Here is a 23,712-nt window from a genome sequence, read left to right on the forward strand (position 1 = left end):
TTACTCAGTAGGCTGGTGACGGTTACCGTTTAAGTTTTAATCACCATGGTAACCGCCGCGGTCGATAACCACGCTGTGGAAAAGTCGCAAGATACTTTATCTAAGTCTTTATCCAAGAAGACATGGCGGAGGGAGGACGTGACAGTAGCAGCACTCACAGCATTTAGAACCAAATCTGCAGTCTGGGTGTATTCTGGTTATTATAAGAACACTCAGGGACAGCTGGGAGAGGATGGCAGCTCTATCTGCAGGAGCTGTGAGAACAAAGTTGTTGTGAGGAGCAGCAACACATCCAGTTTACACGACCATCACCCTCAACTGTTCAGTGAATGCAAGGTGAGCTCACCTTAAACTCAGGTGCATCATGTCTGTGTATGTCGAGTTTTCTCTGTGTGATCTGCTGGTGTCACTAATGTAAACTGACCAGATGGTGGTATAACTGAACAAAGCTGATCTGTGATCTGGCTCGTTATCTGAACCGCTTATTAACTGTAGATTTCACTTTTTAAAGTCGAACTAATAATTCCCCAGATATTGATGCAGAGCTGCAGTGAGGAGGATCTGAGACAAACACGTACTGGGTGGACTGAGTTAGTGAACACAAACTGACTTTCATCTCAGCTCCGTTCACCTGAGCAGCATCTACCTGTGGCTCAGCAGCCATCTGACCAATCAGACGGACCGAGTCCACTGACAACAGACGAGCAGGCAGACAGACAGCCAATATATATTAGTAATATCAGAAATATATAATTTAACAATAATTCTCTTTGTTTTGATCTAAAAAATGATTCGACCTGTTTCTAACAAAAGTGATTTGATCTAAATTGTGAGTTTTGTGATCTGTTGGTTGCACCCTTAGTATTAAGTAACAGTGACAGTAATAATGAATAATGACATGTTCTGTTCACTTTCTTCACAGAGAGGCTCTGCTGGCCAGTCGAGTGCTGCTGCCACGACATCTCACTCTACCTCTGTGACGCAGACATGAAAGGACACGATTCAAAATCAAGCTGCCTCATCACAAAATGCCAGTGACCTGTTTTACACAGTTCTGATACATTCTTTTATTCTTGTTTAATGTTGATTTTGCTGTGTTTTGTCAAGGTTTGGGATTTGGACTATTTCAATACATAATAAATCTACTTAAATATAAATCTTGGCGAAATGATTTCAGTGTTTTTTCAACATTTTGAAGAATACCACGGTATACTGATAACCGTGTTGTTGTATCACATCTGGAGAATCAGCGTCTCTGCAGCTCTCAAACTGCTCATCAGAACTGTTTCCTGACACAGTTTACCTTTTTATAAACTAATTGTTTCACTCCCACACAGACGGACAGACACTTCTACTTTAGTATCATGGTGTTTGACCAGGTCAGAGGTCATCAGGGGATCATGCCTGATTTAAAGCTCCCCTGTGGCCTCAGGTGTTCACATCACTGCACTTTACTCTCTACTGCTGAGAGAAGTCAGATAAAAAGCGATCAGAGAACCGAAGAGGGCTTCAAACGAAGAGGCAGTAAGACAATGACTCAAAAAGGAAACATGAAACGGATTTATTCATGTATCTGGTGCAGAGAAAGAAAGAATAGATCAGATAATTGAACGGTGCTCATTAACAAGTTGAGAGAGGAGCTCTCCAATCTGCCAGCTGACAATAGAGTAACTAAAGATGTGCTGGGAGATGAAAGCAGCTCGTCCTCTGAAGACTTGTTCAGTCTTTTTAGGGATTGAATGGATTCGTTAGATTTGATCCTTTAGCGCTCCTTCAGGGAGCTTCACTCTCAGTCTGCACATCTTATATAATGATCGCTCTGCAAACAATTACTCAACAATCCCAAACATTATTAATAATGCATGTCTCCAGTCCTCCTGAGCACGTTCTGATCACTGCACACAGGAGGAAACATCACTGCAGCTGATCTCCTGTTGGTTCATTAAACTGTCTGAGTTTTAGTTTCAGCAGAGAAGAAGTGAAGAACGGATGATTATTAAGGAGAATCTGCCAGTAGAGTCCAGATCATGCTTCTAGGCAAAGGTTGGAATATTTTCACAATAAAAGTATGACTATTTCCAGAAAAGCGGAGAGAAAATACTGATTAAAGAATAAAGTTCTGAGCATAGTAACTAGCAGCAAGTAGCATAAATGTAAAAATACGCACGTACTTGTACCTCAAACATGGACTTAGTTACTTCCCTTCAGCTGTACTCAGAGGGAGACTTCAGTGTCTCAGTGATGAACTGATGTCCGACACACCCGCTGGTCTCAGAAGGTGAACCGGGTCCAATGGGTCCAACAGGTCCGGGTACATCCACTTAGCTTCTGATGTGACATATGACAAGTATTTTGTGTTTTTAAACGTTCTCTCCACTAATCTGAATGAAGACGTGATTCAGCTGTTGTGTTGTTGTTGTGTTGTTGTGTTGCAGAGTGAAGATGAGGACAGCAGGAGCGTCGCTGCCTCTTCAGTCATGGTGAGTTCATGAGGACAAAGACGACCTGGAGACCAGGTCCTTCACACGAGACTGTCAGCGTCTGTTCTCACTGACAGGAAGCAGTGTGGTGTGTTCAGGTGAGGGGGCGGGGCAACTTGTGGGCATGTGGCGAGGCGGCGTCTGTACTGATGTCTGTCTGCGCATTGACACGAGGAGCGTCACGATATCAACAGCTGATCAAACTGAGTGTTCAGACTCGATCAGAGAATAAAAACAGGATCTGTGACACTTCAGAGAAGTCACAGCTAGCTAAGTGTTAGCCTGCAGCTAGCTTAGCATAGTATCACTTCCAGACCCTTCTGCTGTGTGATGAAGACGATCAGCTGACCGGTACCAGAGGGAACTCTGACAGCGTCGGACATGTTGGTTTATTTTCTTCATCAGAGGTCAGACTGGTGAAAAACACATGAGGTCAAAGTGGAGTTGCTGTAAAATATGACCCACATGTTCTGTTCACACCTGCGCTCCATCACACGTCACACACACTTTATATGTGGGAGCTGCTGGCTAAAGTCCGGTTCACACACACAGCTCCTCTGGCAAAAGTGTGTGTGTGTGTGTGTGTGTGTGTGTGTGTGTGTGTGTGTGTTTGCTGAACAGTCGGCCATCATCGAGCAACAAGCTGGGTTGAAACCGATCCTCTCCCCCAGACACCGTTCCCGTGGTGATATCCCATAATCACAGCCGTCCTGTCAGGACGCCACGCCGGCTGCTCATTGGCTGTGACGGCCTCCCACTACTGTCTGTGACTGGACCCAGCAGGAAGTCCAGTTCAAGCTGAGCTCAAATACAAAAGTTTGTCTTGACAGAGAAACTGCAGATTTTATTATTGATTCATCTGCTCATTACGGATGAATCATGTGATCTGAACTCTGTTAGTCTAAAACACAGACGGACTCGACTGTGAACAACATGTACAGACTCAGAACCAGCGCTGAGTGTAAGTGTTGTTCTGAGCTCAGAGACAATCCGAGAAGTGATTAAACCTGATGAGAGATTTAAATGGTTTGTTTCTCACTATGTGGATGTTCAGTGGTGTCAGCTGTGTTCTGCTGCCTCCGGGCTCCGTGTTCTGCTGCCTCCGGGCTCCGTGTTCTGCTGCCTCCGGGCTCCGTGTTCTGCTGCCTCCGGGCTCCGTGTTCTGCTGCCTCCGGGCTCCGTGTTCTGCTGCCTCCGGGCTCCGTGTTCTGCTGCCTCTGGGCTCCGTGTTCTGCTGCCTCCGGGCTCCGTGTTCTGCTGCCTCCGGGCTCCTTTTCTGCTGCCTCCGGGCTCTGTGTGCCGTCGGGCTGAAGGACAGCCTCCCTCTGTGACTGCTCCACACTGTGTAATTAACATGGAGCTATCAGGTAAACAGTGAGGACGGCCCGGCAGGCCTCTGATTAAAGGCCTGGGTGGTGCTTCACAGCACCCTGCTGGCCAATAAACACCACTAATGGCATCAGGATCGCCATGGCGGCCCCCGCCACGGCGAGAGGACAATGAGGACGCAGCTTTCTGTGGGAAAATACCAAAACATGAGAGAATATTAGAGGAATAGTGAGTCTGGGAAGTTAATATTTTCTCTTCCCAGTGGACGAAGCTGAAGACGGATTCATACTCGGCTTCTGCTGTTGGATGTTTGACATATTTAGTGATGTACTGAATTAGAATCAGTATCCCTTTATTGTCTGGATTATACTGGATGAAGCACTGACCACAGCTCACTGTCCTCCAGTCTCTGTTCCACAGGGTGCAGCTGGATCCTCTGGAGAAGGACTGGTGGAGGAGCTCCGCCCTGGGCAACATGGCCGCTCAGCGCCAGCTGCTGTCTCAGGAGTCCAGCCTCGTGTCCAAGAAGGTAAAGTCACAGCTCAGCATGTCACACAAGTTTAAAACAGTATTAATGACCTTATTATTAAATGCCTGCCTGTTCAAAAATCACGACTGTTAATTTAATTGTATCATAATTATTGATAATCAGTGAATAATAAAAGTTCTCAAACTGTGAAACTTTGAGCAACTGAAGAAAAGTTTAACTGAACAGTAGTCGACATCTCTGGTAACAAGCTAATGTTAGCATGCTAACAAACTAAGCTGGTGAACATGTTCTTCATCAGCTTGTTAGCATAGCATTGTCACTGTTAGCATGTAGCTGAGTGCTGCAGACTCACTGCAGCTCGTTTGTGTCGCCCTCGTCAGGACTTCATCTCGGTGAGTTCAGACTCATCGACCGTCTGAATGTTTGTGCTTGTAGATTTGACTCAGTTCTCCTTTAGCTCCTTCCTCTCGTGCTGCTTCCATCCCGTCTCTTATGTTATTATTTCATTACCTCTTGTTTTCTTTTATTGTAATTTTTGACATCTGAATGTTTTGTGGCGTGGAGGAGAATCGGTCCAGAACCTGAGGTGATCACTGAGCTTTATAAACCCACAGTCACAGAATTAATCCACCACAGAGTCTCACTCACTGCTGACTTTGTGTTGAGTATGACAGATATTTAGTCATGTCCTCATGTCTCATTCTGTCCATGAAACAAGTCTCTGCTTCACCTCATCAGCTGTGTGACAGTTGGTCTTCGGAGTAAATGTGAGACAGCAGGAGCCAAAGAAAACAAAACAGTAAATGTACTTAGTTACTTTCCACCAATATGGATTCATCCACCGCTGAAAATAGTCCCCACAGCCACCTGCCTGTCTGTCTGCCTGTCTGCCTGTCTGCCTGCCTGCCTGTCTGCCTGCCTGTCTGCCTGTCTGTCTGCCTGTCTGCCTGTCTGCCTGCCTGTCTGCCTGTCTGTCTGCCTGCCTGTCTGTCTGCCTGTCTGCCTGCCTGTCTGTCTGCCTGCCTGTCTGCCTGCCTGTCTGCCTGCCTGTCTGTCTGCCTGTCTGCCTGTCTGTCTGCCTGCCTGTCTGCCTGCCTGCCTGCCTGCCTGCCTGTCTGTCTGCCTGTCTGCCTGCCTGCCTGTCTGTCTGCCTGTCTGCCTGTCTGCCTGTCTGCCTGCCTGCCTGTCTGTCTGCCTGTCTGTCTGTCTGCCTGTCTGTCTGTCTGCCTGACTGACTGTCTGTCTGTCTGCCTGCCTGTCTGTCTGCCTGTCTGCCTGTCTGCCTGTCTGCCTGCCTGCCTGTCTGTCTGCCTGTCTGTCTGACTGACTGTCTGTCTGTCTGACTGACTGACTGTCTGTCTGTCTGACTGACTGACTGTCTGACTGTCTGCCTGACTGTCTGTCTGTCTGACTGTCTGCCTGTCTGCCTGCCTGCCTGCCTGCCTGTCTGTCTGCCTGTCTGCCTGCCTGCCTGTCTGTCTGCCTGTCTGCCTGTCTGCCTGTCTGCCTGCCTGCCTGTCTGTCTGCCTGTCTGTCTGACTGACTGTCTGTCTGTCTGACTGACTGACTGTCTGCCTGTCTGCCTGCCTGCCTGTCTGTCTGCCTGTCTGCCTGTCTGCCTGCCTGCCTGCCTGCCTGTCTGTCTGCCTGTCTGCCTGCCTGCCTGTCTGTCTGCCTGTCTGCCTGTCTGCCTGTCTGCCTGCCTGCCTGTCTGTCTGCCTGTCTGTCTGACTGACTGTCTGTCTGTCTGACTGACTGACTGTCTGTCTGTCTGACTGACTGACTGTCTGACTGTCTGCCTGACTGTCTGTCTGTCTGACTGTCTGCCTGTCTGCCTGTCTGCCTGTCTGCCTGCCTGCCTGTCTGTCTGCCTGTCTGTCTGTCTGCCTGCCTGCCTGTCTGTCTGCCTGTCTGTCTGCCTGTCTGCCTGCCTGTCTGTCTGCCTGCCTGCCTGTCTGTCTGCCTGTCTGTCTGTCTGCCTGCCTGCCTGTCTGTCTGCCTGTCTGTCTGCCTGTCTGCCTGCCTGTCTGCCTGTCTGTCTGCCTGCCTGTCTGCCTGTCTGCCTGTCTGTCTGTCTGTCTGCCTGTCTGCCTGTCTGTCTGCCTGTCTGTCTGCCTGTCTGCCTGCCTGTCTGCCTGTCTGCCTGTCTGTCTGCCTGCCTGTCTGTCTGCCTGTCTGCCTGTCTGTCTGCCTGCCTGCCTGTCTGCCTGTCTGTCTGCCTGTCTGCCTGCCTGTCTGCCTGTCTGCCTGTCTGTCTGCCTGCCTGTCTGTCTGCCTGTCTGCCTGCCTGTCTGCCTGCCTGTCTGCCTGTCTGCCTGCCTGTCTGCCTGTCTGCCTGTCTGTCTGCCTGCCTGTCTGCCTGCCTGTCTGCCTGCCTGTCTGTCTGCCTGTCTGCCTGTCTGTCTGCCTGCCTGTCTGCCTGACTGCCTGCCTGCCTGCCTGTCTGTCTGCCTGTCTGCCTGCCTGCCTGTCTGTCTGCCTGTCTGCCTGTCTGCCTGTCTGCCTGCCTGCCTGTCTGTCTGCCTGTCTGTCTGTCTGCCTGCCTGCCTGTCTGTCTGCCTGTCTGTCTGCCTGTCTGCCTGCCTGTCTGCCTGTCTGTCTGCCTGCCTGTCTGCCTGTCTGCCTGTCTGTCTGCCTGTCTGCCTGTCTGCCTGCCTGTCTGCCTGTCTGCCTGTCTGTCTGTCTGCCTGTCTGTCTGCCTGTCTGTCTGCCTGTCTGCCTGCCTGTCTGCCTGTCTGCCTGTCTGTCTGCCTGCCTGTCTGTCTGCCTGCCTGTCTGTCTGTCTGCCTGCCTGTCTGCCTATAGATCTGTGTGTATAGATCTCACAGTCATGAACAGAAACTGCAGGTTCAGTATTTTAATGTTGAAACTGAATGTTGTGATGAAGCGTATTATATAAGTCAGATCTGAACGATGTCTCAGATCTTTACACTCTTTATATGTTAACTTCACCTGTAGGAGTGTTTTAAGTACTGATAATATAAAGCCTGTCCACATGACACGATGACATCATGATGATCATCATCATGATGTCATCATGTCCTCATGACGTCTCTGAACACACAGGCTGCTTCAGAAACAGCAGCACAAAGTGCTAAACTCTGCTTTGTTCCTGTTTCACCTCTATCCTGTGACGACCTCTGTGACCTGAACTCTGCTGGACATGAAGGGGGTGAGTCGTCTCACCTGAACACCTGGGGGGGGGGGTGTTAATGCAAAATGCAGGTGATGTAAATGGGATTCACACTGTGATTGCTGAGTAATCTTGAGAGATCAAGTTAGCAGACTGCTAGCTGACGTAGTTTTATCAACCTCAGAAATGACCGCATGGTAACAATACACTGCAGTATCGCCTCCAACAAGAAACCGCCATCAAAAAGCCACAAATAATGTTCAAAACAGCACCAAACTTCAGCAACAGTACAAATAGAGTCTCAGCACATAGATCGAGGCATCAAACATCTGTTATAACTGTTTTAACTGGCAGGTAAGACACATATGAACTTTGATTACATTTCCATGGAGTAATAATCACACATGTTCATCCTTGAGCTGTGGAACTCTACTGCACTCGGTAATTGACTCGTCAGGGCTTCCCCACAACAGGAAGCTGCTGCAGGAGAGTGGTGAGCTGTGTTCACTTCACAATAGAAATCCGGCTAAGCTAGCTGCTGTTTGATGCCTCGATCTATGTGCTGAGAGTCTATTTGTACTGTTGCTGAAGTTTGGTGCTGTTTTGAACATTATTTGTGGCTTTTTGATGGCGGTTTCTTGTTGGAGGCGATACTGCAGTGTATTGTTATTGTGCATTCATTTCTGAGGTTGATAAAACTATGTCAGCTAGCGGTCTGCTAACTTGATCCTCGAGGAGGGGTCTTACTCTGTGACACAGTGTGTTAGACCATGGATTAAATTTACATTGGAATATTTAACAGACAACAGGCGGTAGGGTTGCAGGTCGGGTTGCGCACCGTGTTAATATTAGCAGCATGGTGTACCAGGCCCAGGGCCCGATGGACCAGAACATCTGCTTGAAGTGACTGTTATTATTCCTGTTGGAGACACAAGACAACCACAGACAGGAGACATGATGAAACTGACAGAGAGCTGCAGCGAAGACGTGTCTCTGTAGCTAACTGCAGTTAGCATCTCTCTGGTCCCTCTGATATTATTGAACTGGATTCTGGATTATTACAGAACATAATCTGAAGGTTCTGATCCGTCCAGTTTCTGTTGATCCAGATAATCTCCACAGATGAACTCCACTCTATGATGTGTGAAGCTAAACTAACTGTGTAGCAGTAAGAAGCTAATGTGAGGCTACAAACAGACGACATCACGGTCACATGACTGAAACATCACCACCACTAAGAGTCTTACTGCATAATTACTATCCAGGTTGTAAAGTCAGAGTTAGAACAGTGTGGAACTAAAGTGGCCTGTAAAGACGGACTAGTGAGTAAAAACACATTCAACAAACTCAGACTTTGAGACAGGAAGTGCTAACATGCTAACTGATTGGACTGGACTACAGTCGACAGCTCTGTGTACCTCAACCACACGGAGATGCTGATTGGTCCACGTGTCCGAGCGGGCAGCCCTCAGTGTTTTGAGACGTGACCCACAGTTTCACGTGTGCGAACATGACGGACGGCCGTCTGCTTCGGCAGGAAGTAGAAGCCGACGAGCACGGGAGCACCGACACTGACCCGGCACAAACTGGATACTGCCGACAGTCGGCCTCGGGCATCTGTCGGCCCTTTGGTGGTGGAGGAGTGACAGGCGAGATGAGTTAGCGCTGCTCGTCTGAAAGCAGCAGGGAAAGCACATCAAACAGGCGTAAATTTCAGTCCTCCCATTTTGATCAAGTGAAGCATGAAAAGGAGTGTAATGCTCTCAAGTGGTGCGAGGGTTACACCACTGATGTTGTTATTTCTGCATGGGGAGGTCCGTGCAGCTCATGGGAGGGGGAGGTGTGCTCATCACTGAGGCAGCATCAGGCCAGGCCATATGGACGCGCCTTTTGCAAAAGCTCTTGAATAGGAAGCTTATGTCCCATAATGCCGTGTGAAATTCTGCTTCTGGCGGCGGCGGCAAGTTTTCAAAGCCTGCCTGCAACAGTTTGACCATATGTGCCGGTTTGAAAGAGCGTCTCTTTCACCGGGTGGAGAATCACACTTTGACTTCACGATGAATCTGAAGAACATCCGGTTAGGAAATAAATCAGAGATGGATTCAGGACCGCGTCAGACTCCTGATGGGCCGAGCCAGCAGAACCAGGACAGTCTCATGTCAGATCCTCACCACAACTGTGAAACCAGGACCTGGACAAAGAGAAGCAGAGAGAGGAGGAGGAGGTGTGGAGAGTTGTGGAGAGGTGGAGGATAGGAGAGGAGTAGGAGGAGGAGGAGAGGTGAGGAGAGGAGAGGAGAGGAGAGGAGAGGAGAGGAGAGAGGAGAGGAGAGGGGAGGAGGAAAGGAGAGGAGGAGGAGGAGGAGAGGAGAGGAGAGGGAGGAGGAGGAGGAGGAGGAGGAGAGGAGAGGAGAGGAGAGGAGAGGAGAGGAGGAGGAGAGGAGGAGAGGAGAAGAAAGGAGGAGGAGAGGAGAGGAGGAGAGAGAGGAGAGGAGGAGGAGGAGGAGGAGGAGGAGAGGAGGAGAGGAGGAGGAGGAGGAGGAGAGGAGAGGAGGAGAGGAGAGGAGGAGGAGGAGGAGGAGAGGAGAGGAGGAGGAGGAGAGGAGGAGAGGAGAGGAGGAGGAGGAGAGGAGGAGAGGAGAGGAGGAGGAGAGGAGAGGAGGAGGAGGAGAGGAGGAGGAGGAGAGGAGGAGGAGGAGAGGAGAGGAGGAGGAGGAGAGGAGAGGAGGAGGAGGAGAGGAGGAGAGGAGAGGAGGAGGAGAGGAGGAGGCCGACTCCAGTGTAACAGCGAGTGAAAGATCTTCCAGCTGATTGTGTGACGATCGGTTCCTCCCATCTGCTGTGGAGCCGGGCTGCACCGCTTCAGGCCCACTGTTAGCTCAGATATTAATTAGCATGTAATTACAATATCATTACACGTCCCCATTGTCTGGGCTGCTCACACTGCGGCTAATGAGCATTCTACATCCTGTCGACCAAAAGACAACAGGCAGAAACACGTGGACGCGCGTTGGCTGCATCACGCCGCTGAAACACGCCGACGTGAACAAGAAGCCATGTTGTTTGTAAAGAAACTTTCAGGCAGTGTGTGTGTGTTTGTGTGTGTGTGTGTGTGTGTGTGTGTGTGTGTGTGTGTGTGTGTGTGTGTGTGTGTGTGTGTGTGTGTCAGACTCAGGTGGAGACACAAACAATCTCACCGAGTGGCGGAGGCGGCCGGCGGTTCAGGCGGGGTTCAGTTAGCACCTTGTAATGAAAACCTGCCCCCCCCCCCACTGCATCAGCACGCCGACACAGACACACCGCCAAAATAAAGCTCCATTAAGCTTCCTGTTTGTCCCTCCCTCTCCCCGGCGACCGCGTCCCGCTCCATTTTCACGCTCGCGGTTGTTGGCTGAATGAGGAACATCGGTTGAATTAAATGGGTGGAAACAGTCGAGAACAGCATCCATTTGTTTGCTTCAGTTTACAGCAGCACCAGGAGAGCTGAGCGGCAGGAGGTCCAAACACACCTGGACCAGGTGGAGCGGCAGAGACATCAGAGCTCATAATCTACAGAGAGGACGAGATCAGACTCTGAATGTGTCTCTGAACGTCACTGCTGATGTCATCGCAGTGTGACGATCACACATCGATCAGTGTGTGGATCAGCTCAGAGCGCCACCATGAGGCGCCGCCGCTCGTTACATGTCGTCTTCAGTCTCGATCCTCATGTTATTTGTCATGCTCACAGATTTTAATACTAACATGACTTATGTTTCATTTTTGCATTATTGGCAGGTAAATTTTTTGTAAAGTTCCTTGTTCAGTTTGGATGTTCTGGTTATTTTCATGGTTGTGTGTCATATTGAAACCAACAGCCAGCTGCATTTATCCGACTGCTTTGTTGCTGCCAACTCCACCATAGCGTGTATGTTCTGCACTTAAGCCTCCTTAACAGCGGGTGGCGCTAGTCTCATGCCAGTACTCCAAAACATGAAAACAGGAAGTGATGGAAGGGAGTGCATAGAAAAACAAAGCACACACAGTATTCCACCCCTCCCACACACTGCACTGATTCGCTAGCACACAACCAATCCGAGAATCCAGTGGCTCAGACTTCACATGATGAATCGGAGCCGACAACGTCCACGTGGTTCCGAAAGCTTCCAACGCAGCTGAACACACAGATTTGTTCCTGACCTTGTCCGAGTCTCTCCAAACGCTTCAGACGGCCGACAGTTGGCCCGGGGTGTTTCAGGCTTTAATGTTCTGCATTGCTAACTTAGCGTAGCCCGTATTAGCGTTACTGGTGCTAGCTGCTGTCCATCACTGAAAACATCAAGCTAGCCTCCCAGGTTACAGGAAACTCACCAATAGTTAAATATGTGTATGCAGCTTCATTCAGAACAAAAACATCAGTTTTGTCCTGATCGGACTGAAAGGTCTGAAAAGAAGCCTGAGGAAACGGGACGGACAGATTCAGGTCTCTGCGGGTCGCAGCGTGATGTTCGTCCTGAAGAGACAGATTACAGCAGGCTGATGTTTCCTCGCCTCGACTCCGGTTCAGATCTGGACAGACGAGGCTGGAAGGAGTGAACGGATGAATGTGTGAGGAGACGTGTCGACCTGCAGCCTCGTTTCCCACATTACGCTCGTATTGTTATCAGGCGTTTATCAAAACTCAAAATAGGACACATAGTCCAGCTGCCGCTTCAGGAAGACGCTCAGGTTCAGTGTGATGCTTCATGTTTCATGTCTCTCTCTGTTCTGCTTCTCCTCCTCTGACCCATGGACTCATGAAGTTTGTAAGTTTTCACTCTGTTTGTGGATCACAAATCATTGTGCTGTTCCTTGTGTTAGCTCAGCCTGTTAGCATTAGCAGCAGTCTCGTTAATAGAACCCGACCTGTTAGTAACGTGTGCCGACAGGTGCTCAGACATGCAGTCGTCTCCATCGGGTGACGTTAAACTCAGCAAACGCAGCAGCTTCCTGTGCAGATGGAGAATTAACTCCCACTGTGTTGAATTAAATCATGTGTTATTACAGAGGTGTGTGTGTGTGTGTGTGTGTGTGTGTGTGTGTGTGTGTGTGTGTTCAGACAGCTCTTCACTGGGCAGCTAAGCAGGGCCGTCAGGAGGCTGTGGACATGATGCTACGCTACGGAGCCGACGTCAACGTCAGATCGGTGAGCTGTGTGTGTGTGTGTGCGTGACCTAATGATTTCACGATAATCATATATCAGTATCTATAGAAAACTGAAAAACCAATGCAAAGTGTTGGATTTGTTTCTCTTGTGTCTTGTCTTTTTAATAAGAGCTACAGAACCAGAACTGTAAAACAACGATCCCACAGAAAGAACATTTGCTAATAACTCATGAACAGTTTAACAAAAGAAGCGCGAGGCTGAACTTCCTGCTGGATCATTAACACAACATCAGCTCTGATGAATACTGAGCTGAGAACACAGAACACTCACAGAACACTCACAGAACACTCACAGAACACTCACAGAACCTTGGAGCTGAGCAAAGAAGGAAAGGAAGAAATGCACATTACATAAATCCATGTAGTTTCTGAGTAAATATTCACATCACATGTAGAGCAAACATGGACCTGTGGATCAGTACCACAATCTAACTCAGAACCGAATCATCTTCACCGTCATGAACACACCAACAGCACCCCAACAACAGGAAGCAGAACACTGGATAGTACATATCAGTCTGTCCCCGCCAAAATAAAAGTCTCTCTCACACACACACGCACGCACACACGCACACGCACACACACACACACACACACACACACACACACACACACACTCTCTGTGAAGTCTGTGGGGTCTTTTCATTATCCACTTACATCCTCTGTGCTGTCATTAACCTGAGGTGATGTACACTGGACCCCCGTGAGGCCGTCCTCCTCCATCACCCGTCCAGCCGCTCCACTTCACACTGTTAACCTCTACACACACACGCATACACACATACACATACACACACACACACACACACACACACACACACACACACATACACACACACACACACACACACAGCTGAGGACTGAGGAATGCACCATTACAGCTGCTACACATTAGCATGTTAGCTTCCTGATGTTAGCATTATGCTCCAAGAACAACTGTGAGCTGCTAACAGACTATACAAACATCATAATCAATAGATACAGACATCATAATCAATAGATACAAATATCATAATCAACAGATACAAACATCATAATCAATAGATACAAACATCATAATCAATAGATACAAACATCATAATCAATAGATACAAACATCATAATCAACAGATACAAACATCATAATCAACAGATACAAACATCATAATCAACAGATACAAACATCATATTAATGTCTTGGCACACACACACACACACACACACACACACACTGTGCAGTGGATTGGACCGGGACAGCTCTGATTGGCTCGGGACAGCTCTGATTGGACCAGGACAGCTCTGATTGGACCAGGACAGCTCTGATTGGCTCGGGACAGCTCTGATTGGACCAGGACGGTGCTTTGAGGACTTAATGTCTGCAGACAGCCGTGTGGGTCCTGAGAATTGAATCTGTGGTTAATCTGCTGCACACAGGAGATCATGTTTCAGCCCCAGCAGAGCAAAGCAAAGCAGACACGTCACTTATTGGCTCCATAATTACATAATTAACTTTTTGTCTCTAATCGTTAAGGAGGTAATGGCTCTGATAAAAAGACCCTCAGCTCCAGCAGCCAGCAAATCAAAAATCAATAATCCATAGAGCGTCTTTAAGAGCAGAGCTGCAGCTCCGGCTTCAGTCAGGAGGCTTCAGGGCGTTTCTCATGGATTTTCTCCCGGCTGCAGGTGTGCAGAGATTTAAACACTCACCTGAACCTCTGTGTCACTGTCACAGAATGACGCCGTCTCCGCAGCTGAATAGTTTCCAGGCTGCAGAAGTCCGTCCCACGACACCGACTGTCAGAACCATGAACTAGTTTCCCTGCAGAACCCTGGAGTGGACCTTCAGTCCGGAGTCAGACGGTTGTGACAGTTTTAGTTTCAACATGGATCTCTGGTTCTGATAATGCTTCCCTGAAACTGGACTCAGAACATAAACTGTTTTATAGCCTGAAGAATGAAACCCAGCCGCAGAGTTAACAGAGTTTTAGCTTCAGGCGGAGTGAAGCAGCATGAAGACGGACCCGTCCTCTCACGGAGCAGTCGGATGGATCGGAGTAATCTCCTCATGAACAAAAGACTGAACAGGTCCACGTCAGTGAGCCCAAAAAGTTACTCAAAAGAAAGTTTTTGAACATCTCATGTTAGCAGTAGCTTGTTCCGCTCGCCGCCGTCCTGCCAGTGGAGAAGAGTCGATCTCAGAATGATACATAACCTGGAGGACAGTTAAGGTGGAAGTACTGTCTTCCAGCAACAACTATCCACACCAGATCTCACGTGACTTTTCCAGCTTATGATTTCAGTATTGTTTCTTATATGAGGCTCTTTTTTCAACTTCAAGGTAACTAAGCTTTAGGAGCGTTCCACCTTAACTGTCCTCCAGGTTACGTATCATTCTGAGATCGACTCTTCTCCACTGGCAGGACGACGGCGAGCGGAACAAGCTGCTGCTAACATGAGCTGTTCAAAAACTCTCTTTTTAGTAACTCTGTGTACACAAACAATGTTGTCAGTGCTGGTGTTCATGTGTAGAGACCCTGGTGATGCTACCAGCAAAGTTTCATGTTGTGTCGAGACTTCTTACTGTTTTAAACATAGAGATTATGATGCTGTTGTAAAAGTGCCCGTAGCACTCCCATTGAAAATGAGTTTGACCTGAAAACAAAAATACGGTAAATCTTAAAAGTGCCTCTTTCATCGTAATTATTCTTTTACATGAAGGTTTGACTCGCGTACATTCACAAATAAAGCCTGGGTTGCATTTTGCTGAGAGTTTCACTTTAATGATTTCAGATTTCTTGATATTCAGAGTCAGCTGATACAGACTGAAGGCTTCACTCAGCTCCTGACACAATGAATCTGTGAGCCTGTTGTACTGGACCTGTTGGACTGAGTCCAGATGTTCACTGACGTCTCTTGTGTCTCTGTTCTCCTCGTCGCCTCCTCTCTGATCGTCCATCAACACAACAGCATGTAAGTGAGTTTCTGAACCTTGGTAGCTCCGCCAGCATCCACAAAGACGAGCTGTCGAACAACCTCCCTGTAGATGTCACGCTCCTTCAGTAAATAGAGCTCTGAATGTGTGCTGCGGTCGGATCTCCTCCTGCGCTGCTGTGAAATGAGTTTGCTTTCTGTGTGTTTGATGTTGTGCTTCACTCTGTTTCTTTGACCTCTCTCACGCCTGCTCTCATCTTGTCTCTGAAGGGGGTAAGTCGTCTTTAATGCACCTTTAAAATGTTGTTGAGATACAAATGTGGTTAAACGGGAGCCGTCACACACCAGCCACGAGCATCAGGAGGTTTTACAGAGAATCAGAGGAAAACGTCTTCCAGCAACAAGACAAATCACATTTCTCCCCCTGATGGAGGTCGATGCACTTCCACTTCACTTCAACTGTAAATCCTCCCTGCGGTGTGAAACATGCGACGCTGCTGGCTGCGTTCAGATCCACATGAATAAATATTTGAGGACGGACTTCTACAGATTCAGAACGGACACGTTTGGTTTGTCTTGCCAGTGTAACACATCCTCATTAAATCCTTCGTTTCCTGAATGAAGTTCTGTATCAGTGAAGACTGACGCATGAATTCAACAAACAAAATTTGAGGTCAGCTCACTGTGTTCTGATTAGATCTGACCATCATGTACAGAAGTACAAATACTCAGTTACTCTCCTTCAGTCCATGTTTCATGTGTCTGTACTCGAGTCTCTGTGTGACTTCTCCTCTCTACACCTGAACTTTCTCCTCCTCACAGCTTCAGAACAGCCTCCTTACTGTAGTTTGATGTATCTGAGGTGAATTCTGGATTCTTGTTATTTCCCATCATCAGCAGACTGATGTGGACCAATCAGAGACTTTTACTGTGGTACTCTGAGTACATGTCGCAGCCTTGTACTCGACTACTTTACTGGAGTGTAGAAGCAGAAAACACTGAACGGAATTCATCCCTGTGATCTTTGGTCCAGTCTGAAGTCTGTCCTCAGCTGTTGGGTTGTGATGAAAGTTGGTTCTGGTGGGATACTGAGCTCAGGAACATCTCTCAGCTCACGCTCGCATAACGAGCTGTTTGCATATGAAGGATGGTTCTGATTTCATCATGGTTCTGGATGATTTGTGTGCTCGGAGCGGACGGATGTGTTCTGAACACAGTAAGAATTCTCACCTTCATCTTCCCTCCCGTCAGGACCTCCTGCTGAACTGGCCTTTCCCTCTGATATGAAGCTCAAAGTGCATTTGAACACATAAAAGCAGCTCAACCTTTCAGCAAAATGTCAGATACTGTTGATGTCCTCACGTCACCTGCACAGTGAAGTCCTGCCTCGCCTGACGCCTCGGAAGCTTGTGCGAGTGATTTATCAGCGTTTAGTCTCAGGAGTTTACCTGCGATTAGTCCGACAACATAACGCTTCATTTTCAAGAGCAAAGACGGGACGAGTCCTCTGATCACATCAGTCTGACGTCCTGTCGCCTCCAGTCGACGGACCTGTCTGTCTCACACTCAGAGCTGTGCTGTCTCAGTCTGAAGGTGCTGACGCTGACAGGACGAGGTTCTGTTGATCACATCAGACGGCCTCCAGGGCCCATTTACAGCCAACACGGTGACGAGAGTCTGTAAAGAACAGAGCCGTTCTCTTAATCGACGCCGACTTCAAACCCTCTGCTGTCTCTTTGCTGTCGTCTCGCTGCGGACTGACAGGCTGAGAGCGTTTGTTCGTCTCCCACCCTGACAGCAGCTCAGGATGACGGGCGGCTGCTCCGCTGGGACTCGCCGGTGTTAATGTGCACAAACGATGGCCGCCGCAGATTCTCATCCAGCCTCACACGTCGACAGCAGAGACGAGACGATGAGCTTCTGTCGACAGGCTGACGGACACCAGACGGATTCTTCCAGAATAACACGGAACCAAAGAGGCTGAAGCTGCGTTCCTGCTGCTGACAGCCTCCATCAGCAGGGCCGCAGCACACACTGCCAGCATGTAATCACATCACTGCAGTGTAATAATGATCATAGTAATTAATCTGAAATCTGCAAAGTAACTAGTAACTGTAGTTATTAATACATTTCCCTGTGAGATGTAGTGAGTTACTGTAGAAGTATAAAGTATCAGTGTGTGTGTGTGTGTGTGTGTGTTCACAGGGTTACACAGCGCTCCACCTTGCCTCCATTCACGGCCACCAGCCCATCGTCCACGCCCTCATCAACACCTACAGTGAGTCAGTCCACCTTAAATCATATTCTAACCAATCAGATTCATGGAGAACCGACTGCCAACACTCGTGAGTGACATCACATCACGTCACACGCAGGTGACATCACCGGTACACAACTGCTGCATGCACAGAAAGACTAAATACACAATGTGACCTGAGAACAACAACCTCGTGACGCTCAACAGAACTCATTACATCATGACAGTATAACTTAATGAACACATGACGACAGTGATTACTGAGAATCTTACATATTGAACATTTATACAAACATTCATACATACGAGTGTTTCAGCACCGAGACTGTAAAAACATCAATATTTAATTATAGTTGAGTTTTTCTCTCCGGTGCCTCTCGCGGCTCTGCCCTCTGCTGATTGGCTGAACATTAAAGTGTGTGTCACATGTCACAGACTGTCTGAAACATCATGTCATCTTATTATCTTATTAATCTAAACATTCATATTGAATGTCAGATAAATCTCAACTTTTAAAAGACTTGTTCTGTTTTTTCAAAAATGATTATTTCTCCTTTAGATTTGCTTGTGGGTCTAATTATCATCTCATGAACTGAAGTGGATCAGAACCACGTGTTTATGTCGTCGGCTGAGTTCTGTGAGAAGATTCAGTTCATATTTAAAATTGATATTCACACGTTCAGGATGGTTCTGCTCCACGCTTCAGAGCCTCTGAGAGGAGAAGAGAGCACTGATGCAAATCGCTTCTGTCAGACAATAGACCGGCCCGGACGGCCAGACTGACAAGTCCAAACACACACACACACACACACACACACACACACACACACACACACCCCACCTCTCCTCCTCAGGACGAGGAGTTCCTATTGCTGCTAATGAGGCACACCTGAGCCTTCAGCCATCGGGCCGCTCCATGATGGACCCCTGATGATCCCTGCTGAGCTGCAGCGGCTCCCCGCACCTCACTTTGATCCTCCTGTAGCCACAGAGCACCATCTGCTGCGAGGCGGAGCGCACAGCTCCCCGTCTGGTCTGCAGGGCAAACCATGTTTCCATGTGGCCTCAGAGGGCACAAATATCACTCTCAAATCAATAAAATCTGTCAACTCAAAATATCTTATTAGCTCCAACCCACCGCGTTATATTAAACACATGTAGCCCTGCTGTCCTTCAGTACGTAGTCTGGCCCTGCTGTCCTTCAGTACGTAGTCTGGCCCTGCTGTCCTTCAGTACGTAGTCTGGCCCTGCTGTCCTTCAGTACGTAGTCTGGCCCTGCTGTCCTTCAGTACGTAGTCTGGCCCTGCTGTCCTTCAGTACGTAGTCTGGCCCTGCTGTCCTTCAGTACGTAGTCTGGCCCTGCTGTCCTTCAATACGTAGTCTGGCCCTGCTGTCCTTCAGTACGTAGTCTGGCCCTGCTGTCCTTCAGTACGTAGTCTGGCCCTGCTGTCTTTCAGTACGTAGTCTGGCCCTGCTGTCCTTCAGTACGTAGTCTGGCCCTGCTGTCCTTCAATACGTAGTCTGGCCCTGCTGTCTTTCAGTACGTAGTCTGGCCCTGCTGTCCTTCAGTACGTAGTCTGGCCCTGCTGTCTTTCAATACGTAGTCTGGCCCTGCTGTCCTTCAGTACGTAGTCTGGCCCTGCTGTCTTTCAGTACGTAGTCTGGCCCTGCTGTCCTTCAGTACGTAGTCTGGCCCTGCTGTCTTTCAGTACGTAGTCTGGCCCTGCTGTCCTTCAGTACGTAGTCTGGCCCTGCTGTCCTTCAGTACGTAGTCTGGCCCTGCTGTCTTTCAGTACGTAGTCTGGCCCTGCTGTCCTTCAGTACGTAGTCTGGCCCTGCTGTCTTTCAGTACGTAGTCTGGCCCTGCTGGTCATGATCGTGATGATCGTCTTGTTCTGAAGCTTTTGGACATCTGACAGCTGAAGCCTCTGTAACGTCCTTGTGTTTGTCTCTCGTCACCATCAGATGCCAAAACCAACATCAGAGATTATCACGGGAGGACGGCTGTTCACTACTGGACCGGATCCACCGACGTCTTCAACAAACCGGACTGTCAGTCAGATGAGCAGCACCTGTCTCCATGTAGAGAATCTGATTTTAGGATGAGCGTTGGTTGGTTGGTTGACTGGTTGGTTGGTTGACTGGTTGGTTGGTTGGTTGGTTGGTTGGTTGGTTGGTTGACTGGTTGGTTGGTTGGTTGACTGGTTGGTTGGTTGACTGGTTGGTTGACTGGTTGGTTGGTTGACTGGTTGGTTGGTTGGTTGGTTGGTTGACTGGTTGGTTGGTTGGTTGGTTGGTTGGTTGGTTGACTGGTTGGTTGGTTGGTTGGTTGGTTGGTTGACTGGTTGGTTGGTTGGTTGGTTGGTTGACTGGTTGGTTGGTTGGTTGACTGCAGCCTCACGTTGATGTGTTTTCAGGTGGGCGGAGTTATCGAGGCAGACCCATGCAGCGTTACGCTCTTCCATCTCTACTGCTGACGCGTTCCCGCAGTCAGGGGCAGCTCAACCTGGAGTTTAAGACGATGCCTCCGTCCGCCTCTCACGACGCGTTGGACCTCCACCTGTGAGTCCTGCTGGACAAACCTGCCATGATGGCACCAACACAGTCGTGTCTCGTGATTATTAAGAGGTTCTTTGGGCACATGGACCGGAGCTGCTGTTCACAGAGGAGCTCAACAAACGAGTGGATCATTGATCACAACAACCAATCAGCTGTTAAGTTCAGTTCCGCTGTTATAATTACTTTATTTTTCATTTCAATTAGGACTCATATTAATCATCATTTTTTTTTCCTGGAAGTTAAAACATAAGCTGGTTGTTGATTATGAAGCAGGTATTTATTGTGGACGTGTTCGTGTTGTGACTTTACAGTGAGTTTTAATAAAAGCTGCTGGTCGAGCTGCAAATGTTTGACACAGTGAAACACGACTCAGCGTCCTGCTCTCTCACACTCTCATAAGTGTCTTCATTAGCTTCACTGCATTGGCTGGCTCAGAGCATAAAGCTCATTATCTGTGTTAATAAGGCACAGCAGCACCATTTGTGTCAATGATAAGCAGGAAATGAGCAGATTGGTTGGAGGACACATTTAACACTAATAACAAACGCTCACTCCAGTTAATGTGGAAATTAGCAAAGCAGACCAGAGGCTGAGCTGTCGTCCATGTGTGACGAAAGGCCACCGAGCCGACACCACGCCGAACACACAGAGCAGCCAAGTGGAAGTCCAAATGGATCGTCTGCAGAAACAGAACATTTCATTCAACACGCTGAAGTGGTTTGAGTGTTCTGTCCAAAGGGAACGTGTATGAACGGACAGAACCAGTGTCCAGCAGCACACGGCCCAGTGAGACCGTCTCAAGTCTGTCTGCACGAAGCCAGACGTCCATTCACTGGTGCTGAACCAGCTGTGACCTGCTGAGAGCTCATTGGCTGCATGTTGAGTGAGCCAGTGAGCAGGAGCTGAAACATGACTCAGCATTAACAACAGGTACCGGAGCTGAAACATGACTCAGCATTAACAACAGGTACCAGAGCTGAAACATGACTCAGCATTAACAACAGGTACATGAGCTGAAACATGACTCAGCATTAACAACAGGTACAGGAGCTGAAACATGACTCAGCATTAACAACAGGTACATGAGCTGAAACATGACTCAGCATTAACAACAGGTACATGAGCTGAAACATGACTCAGCATTAACAACAGGTACCGGAGCTGAAACATGACTCAGCATTAACAACAGGTACAGGAGCTGAAACATGACTCAGCATTCATCACATACGTTTCAGATGTTTTTGTCAGCAGTTGAGCTCCAGCTGTAGATCTTAAATGATCTTCTTTACATCTATGATATTATGAAACTGGAAAATGTGACTCTTCATCTTATCGTAACCATGAATGAGCAGCGGCTCAGTTTCTGTTTGTCTTGAGCCAGCAGGTCCAGAACAGCCTGGAGTCCCGGCTCGGTCCCGACCCCCCTGACAAAAGTCATCAGTAGTCGCTGGGTGAAAAGCTGCAGTAGCATCAATCTGCATTTACAAGCAAGAAACACCATTTTACAGCTGTCAGCGGACATTAATTTAACCATTCAGATAATCACAAGCTATTTAGCAACAAAAGCCGTCAAAGTGGAGCCTTTGAAAAGCCAAGTGGGCGCTAAGAGTCTTCATGATGCGGTTCAGAGAGGCTGATGGAGGAGGGGTCTCTCCTCCTCGATGGGACAACAATGAGCTAACCTCTGAACTCTGCCCTCCATGTTTTCTCACAGCTGTCACCTCTCACAAAGGCCGTGAGGAGGCCGGTTGGCGAGGATGTGTCGCCGCTGCGTTCACTGTCGGTCGTGTAAAGCCTGAGAATGAAAACAGAGCCGTTAACTCATCTTGGGTCATTGTTGGGCCTAAAAGCTGTCAGCATGACTCCCAGTCAGAGGGAGCTGAGAGCAGATCAGAGGTCTGGTCCGTCCCTGTGATGTGTCCCTGCAGCAGAGCCTCCATTGTTCAGAGACAGCGTCTCTGTGAGGACGTGATCCTCAGCAATCGCTGATCGACTGTTTCTAATAATGTGATCATGTTTGTCTCCTGAGTTTCTCCTCTCTCTGCTGGAACCAGACTCTGCAGCTGCATCGACGAGCTGAACATCCTTCACAGCAGAGCGTCTCTGACTGACTGACAGCCCGTCTGTCAGTCAGTCAGCTGGCTGCTGCCATCATGGAGCGATGTGTTTTCTTGTGTAAAGGTGCCCAGCAGGCCTGCAGAGAGCCGGCAGTGAGGCTCTTAATGAGCTGCAGGCGGCGGCCTGACAGACAGCGCTGATTAAAGAGGATGACCGGGCCTGGACACCATCAGTGCTCTGAGGAAGTGAGAGAGCCGGGATGTGATTGTCGCACACTGACAGGAACAAACCTTGATTTTGTAGCAGTGGCCAGCATGATGGGAGCAGGAGGTTCTGCTGTGGACGTCGCCGGTGGGCCCGACACGGTTACTGTGCTCATGTTGAGATAAACATTATTATTAACCTCAACAAGGTGTTGTGTTTACAGAAATGTCAAGAATTCAAATGTGATTTATTGTATTTATTAAATCATGAATAATAATAAGAAATCCTGCTCCCTCCTCAGGACACAAAGAAAACACAACTCTTCCCTCTAATGATGTGTACTCATGAACAAATGTGTTATATATTCTTCTTCATCTTCATTCACACCTGTGTCAGACACGGTACATTATTTTTCACCCGTTTCATTGTGCGGGTCGCCCGTCGGGTGCCCACGGGTACCTGAACCCGTGCAGGACTCTGCCTGACATGTTTAATGTCAGTATGTTACAGACCTACAACTGCCACCATGTGACGTGGTTTGCAGAAACGCTGAGCTGACAACATGTTGTTGTGGCGTTTGGGCCCAGCAGGTCGTGGTTGTTGCCCGTCTGCAGTTGCTGTTGTTTCAGGTTTGGAAACGCTGCTTCTGAAGTCTGTTTAACAGAGAAGAAGACAACAGGCGGCAGATTTGCCGCCAACAGTTGGCCTCCGTCACGAGCCTCTAATGGTGACTTAACACAGCCGCGGTCCCAGACGAACACAGAAACCTCCAAAGTGCAGTAAACATTTATGAGAGATGACAGGCGAGAATGAAAGCACTTACAGCCTCAATAGCAAAGCAATCAGCGCTGCATTATGCTCCGCTCGGCTGATCTGGATAATACTGACTGAAACGCCTGCTGATTTATTTCTGTGGATGTGGCGGTTTGCTCTCTGTTGTTGGAATGATTAATGCAGAAACCTGCCATCTGTATGTAAATGTAGGCAGGGGTTGGCATTATTTATGTGAGCAGAGTCAATGTGGGCAGGTGAGAGTCTCAGTCAGTGAGTGAACGACGCAGAGCTTTAATTGATGGTTGTAAGTGTCACGGCGTGGATCCGTCTCCTAC

General features: G+C 48.5%; 2 protein-coding genes across 2 annotated transcripts in view; one reads left to right on the forward strand and one right to left on the reverse strand.

Moving 5' to 3' along the window:
• LOC119024232 overlaps positions 1-20,709 on the forward strand; it is a 43,347-nt gene extending 22,638 nt beyond the window's left edge. The window contains exons 6-14 of the mRNA XM_037106785.1: positions 2,436-2,480; positions 4,216-4,338; positions 4,680-4,691; positions 7,469-7,471; positions 12,509-12,595; positions 13,511-13,513; positions 17,731-17,803; positions 19,748-19,894; positions 20,200-20,709. Coding sequence (XP_036962680.1) covers positions 2,436-2,480; positions 4,216-4,338; positions 4,680-4,691; positions 7,469-7,471; positions 12,509-12,595; positions 13,511-13,513; positions 17,731-17,803; positions 19,748-19,894; positions 20,200-20,348 — 642 coding nt within the window. The 3' untranslated portion in view covers positions 20,349-20,709. The remainder of the gene's footprint in view (positions 1-2,435; positions 2,481-4,215; positions 4,339-4,679; positions 4,692-7,468; positions 7,472-12,508; positions 12,596-13,510; positions 13,514-17,730; positions 17,804-19,747; positions 19,895-20,199) is intronic.
• Positions 20,710-22,115: 1,406 nt separating this feature from the next.
• Positions 22,116-23,712, reverse strand: part of LOC119024127 (basic proline-rich protein-like) — a gene marked incomplete at its 5' end in the record, with an annotated part of 116,436 nt that continues 114,839 nt past the window's right edge. Inside the window, 1 exon segment of the mRNA XM_037106614.1 lies at positions 22,116-22,136. Within this exon segment, the coding sequence (XP_036962509.1) occupies positions 22,116-22,136 (21 nt within the window).

Source organism: Acanthopagrus latus, chromosome 8 (assembly GCF_904848185.1).
Source record: "Acanthopagrus latus isolate v.2019 chromosome 8, fAcaLat1.1, whole genome shotgun sequence".
Classification (NCBI taxonomy): domain Eukaryota; kingdom Metazoa; phylum Chordata; class Actinopteri; order Spariformes; family Sparidae; genus Acanthopagrus; species Acanthopagrus latus.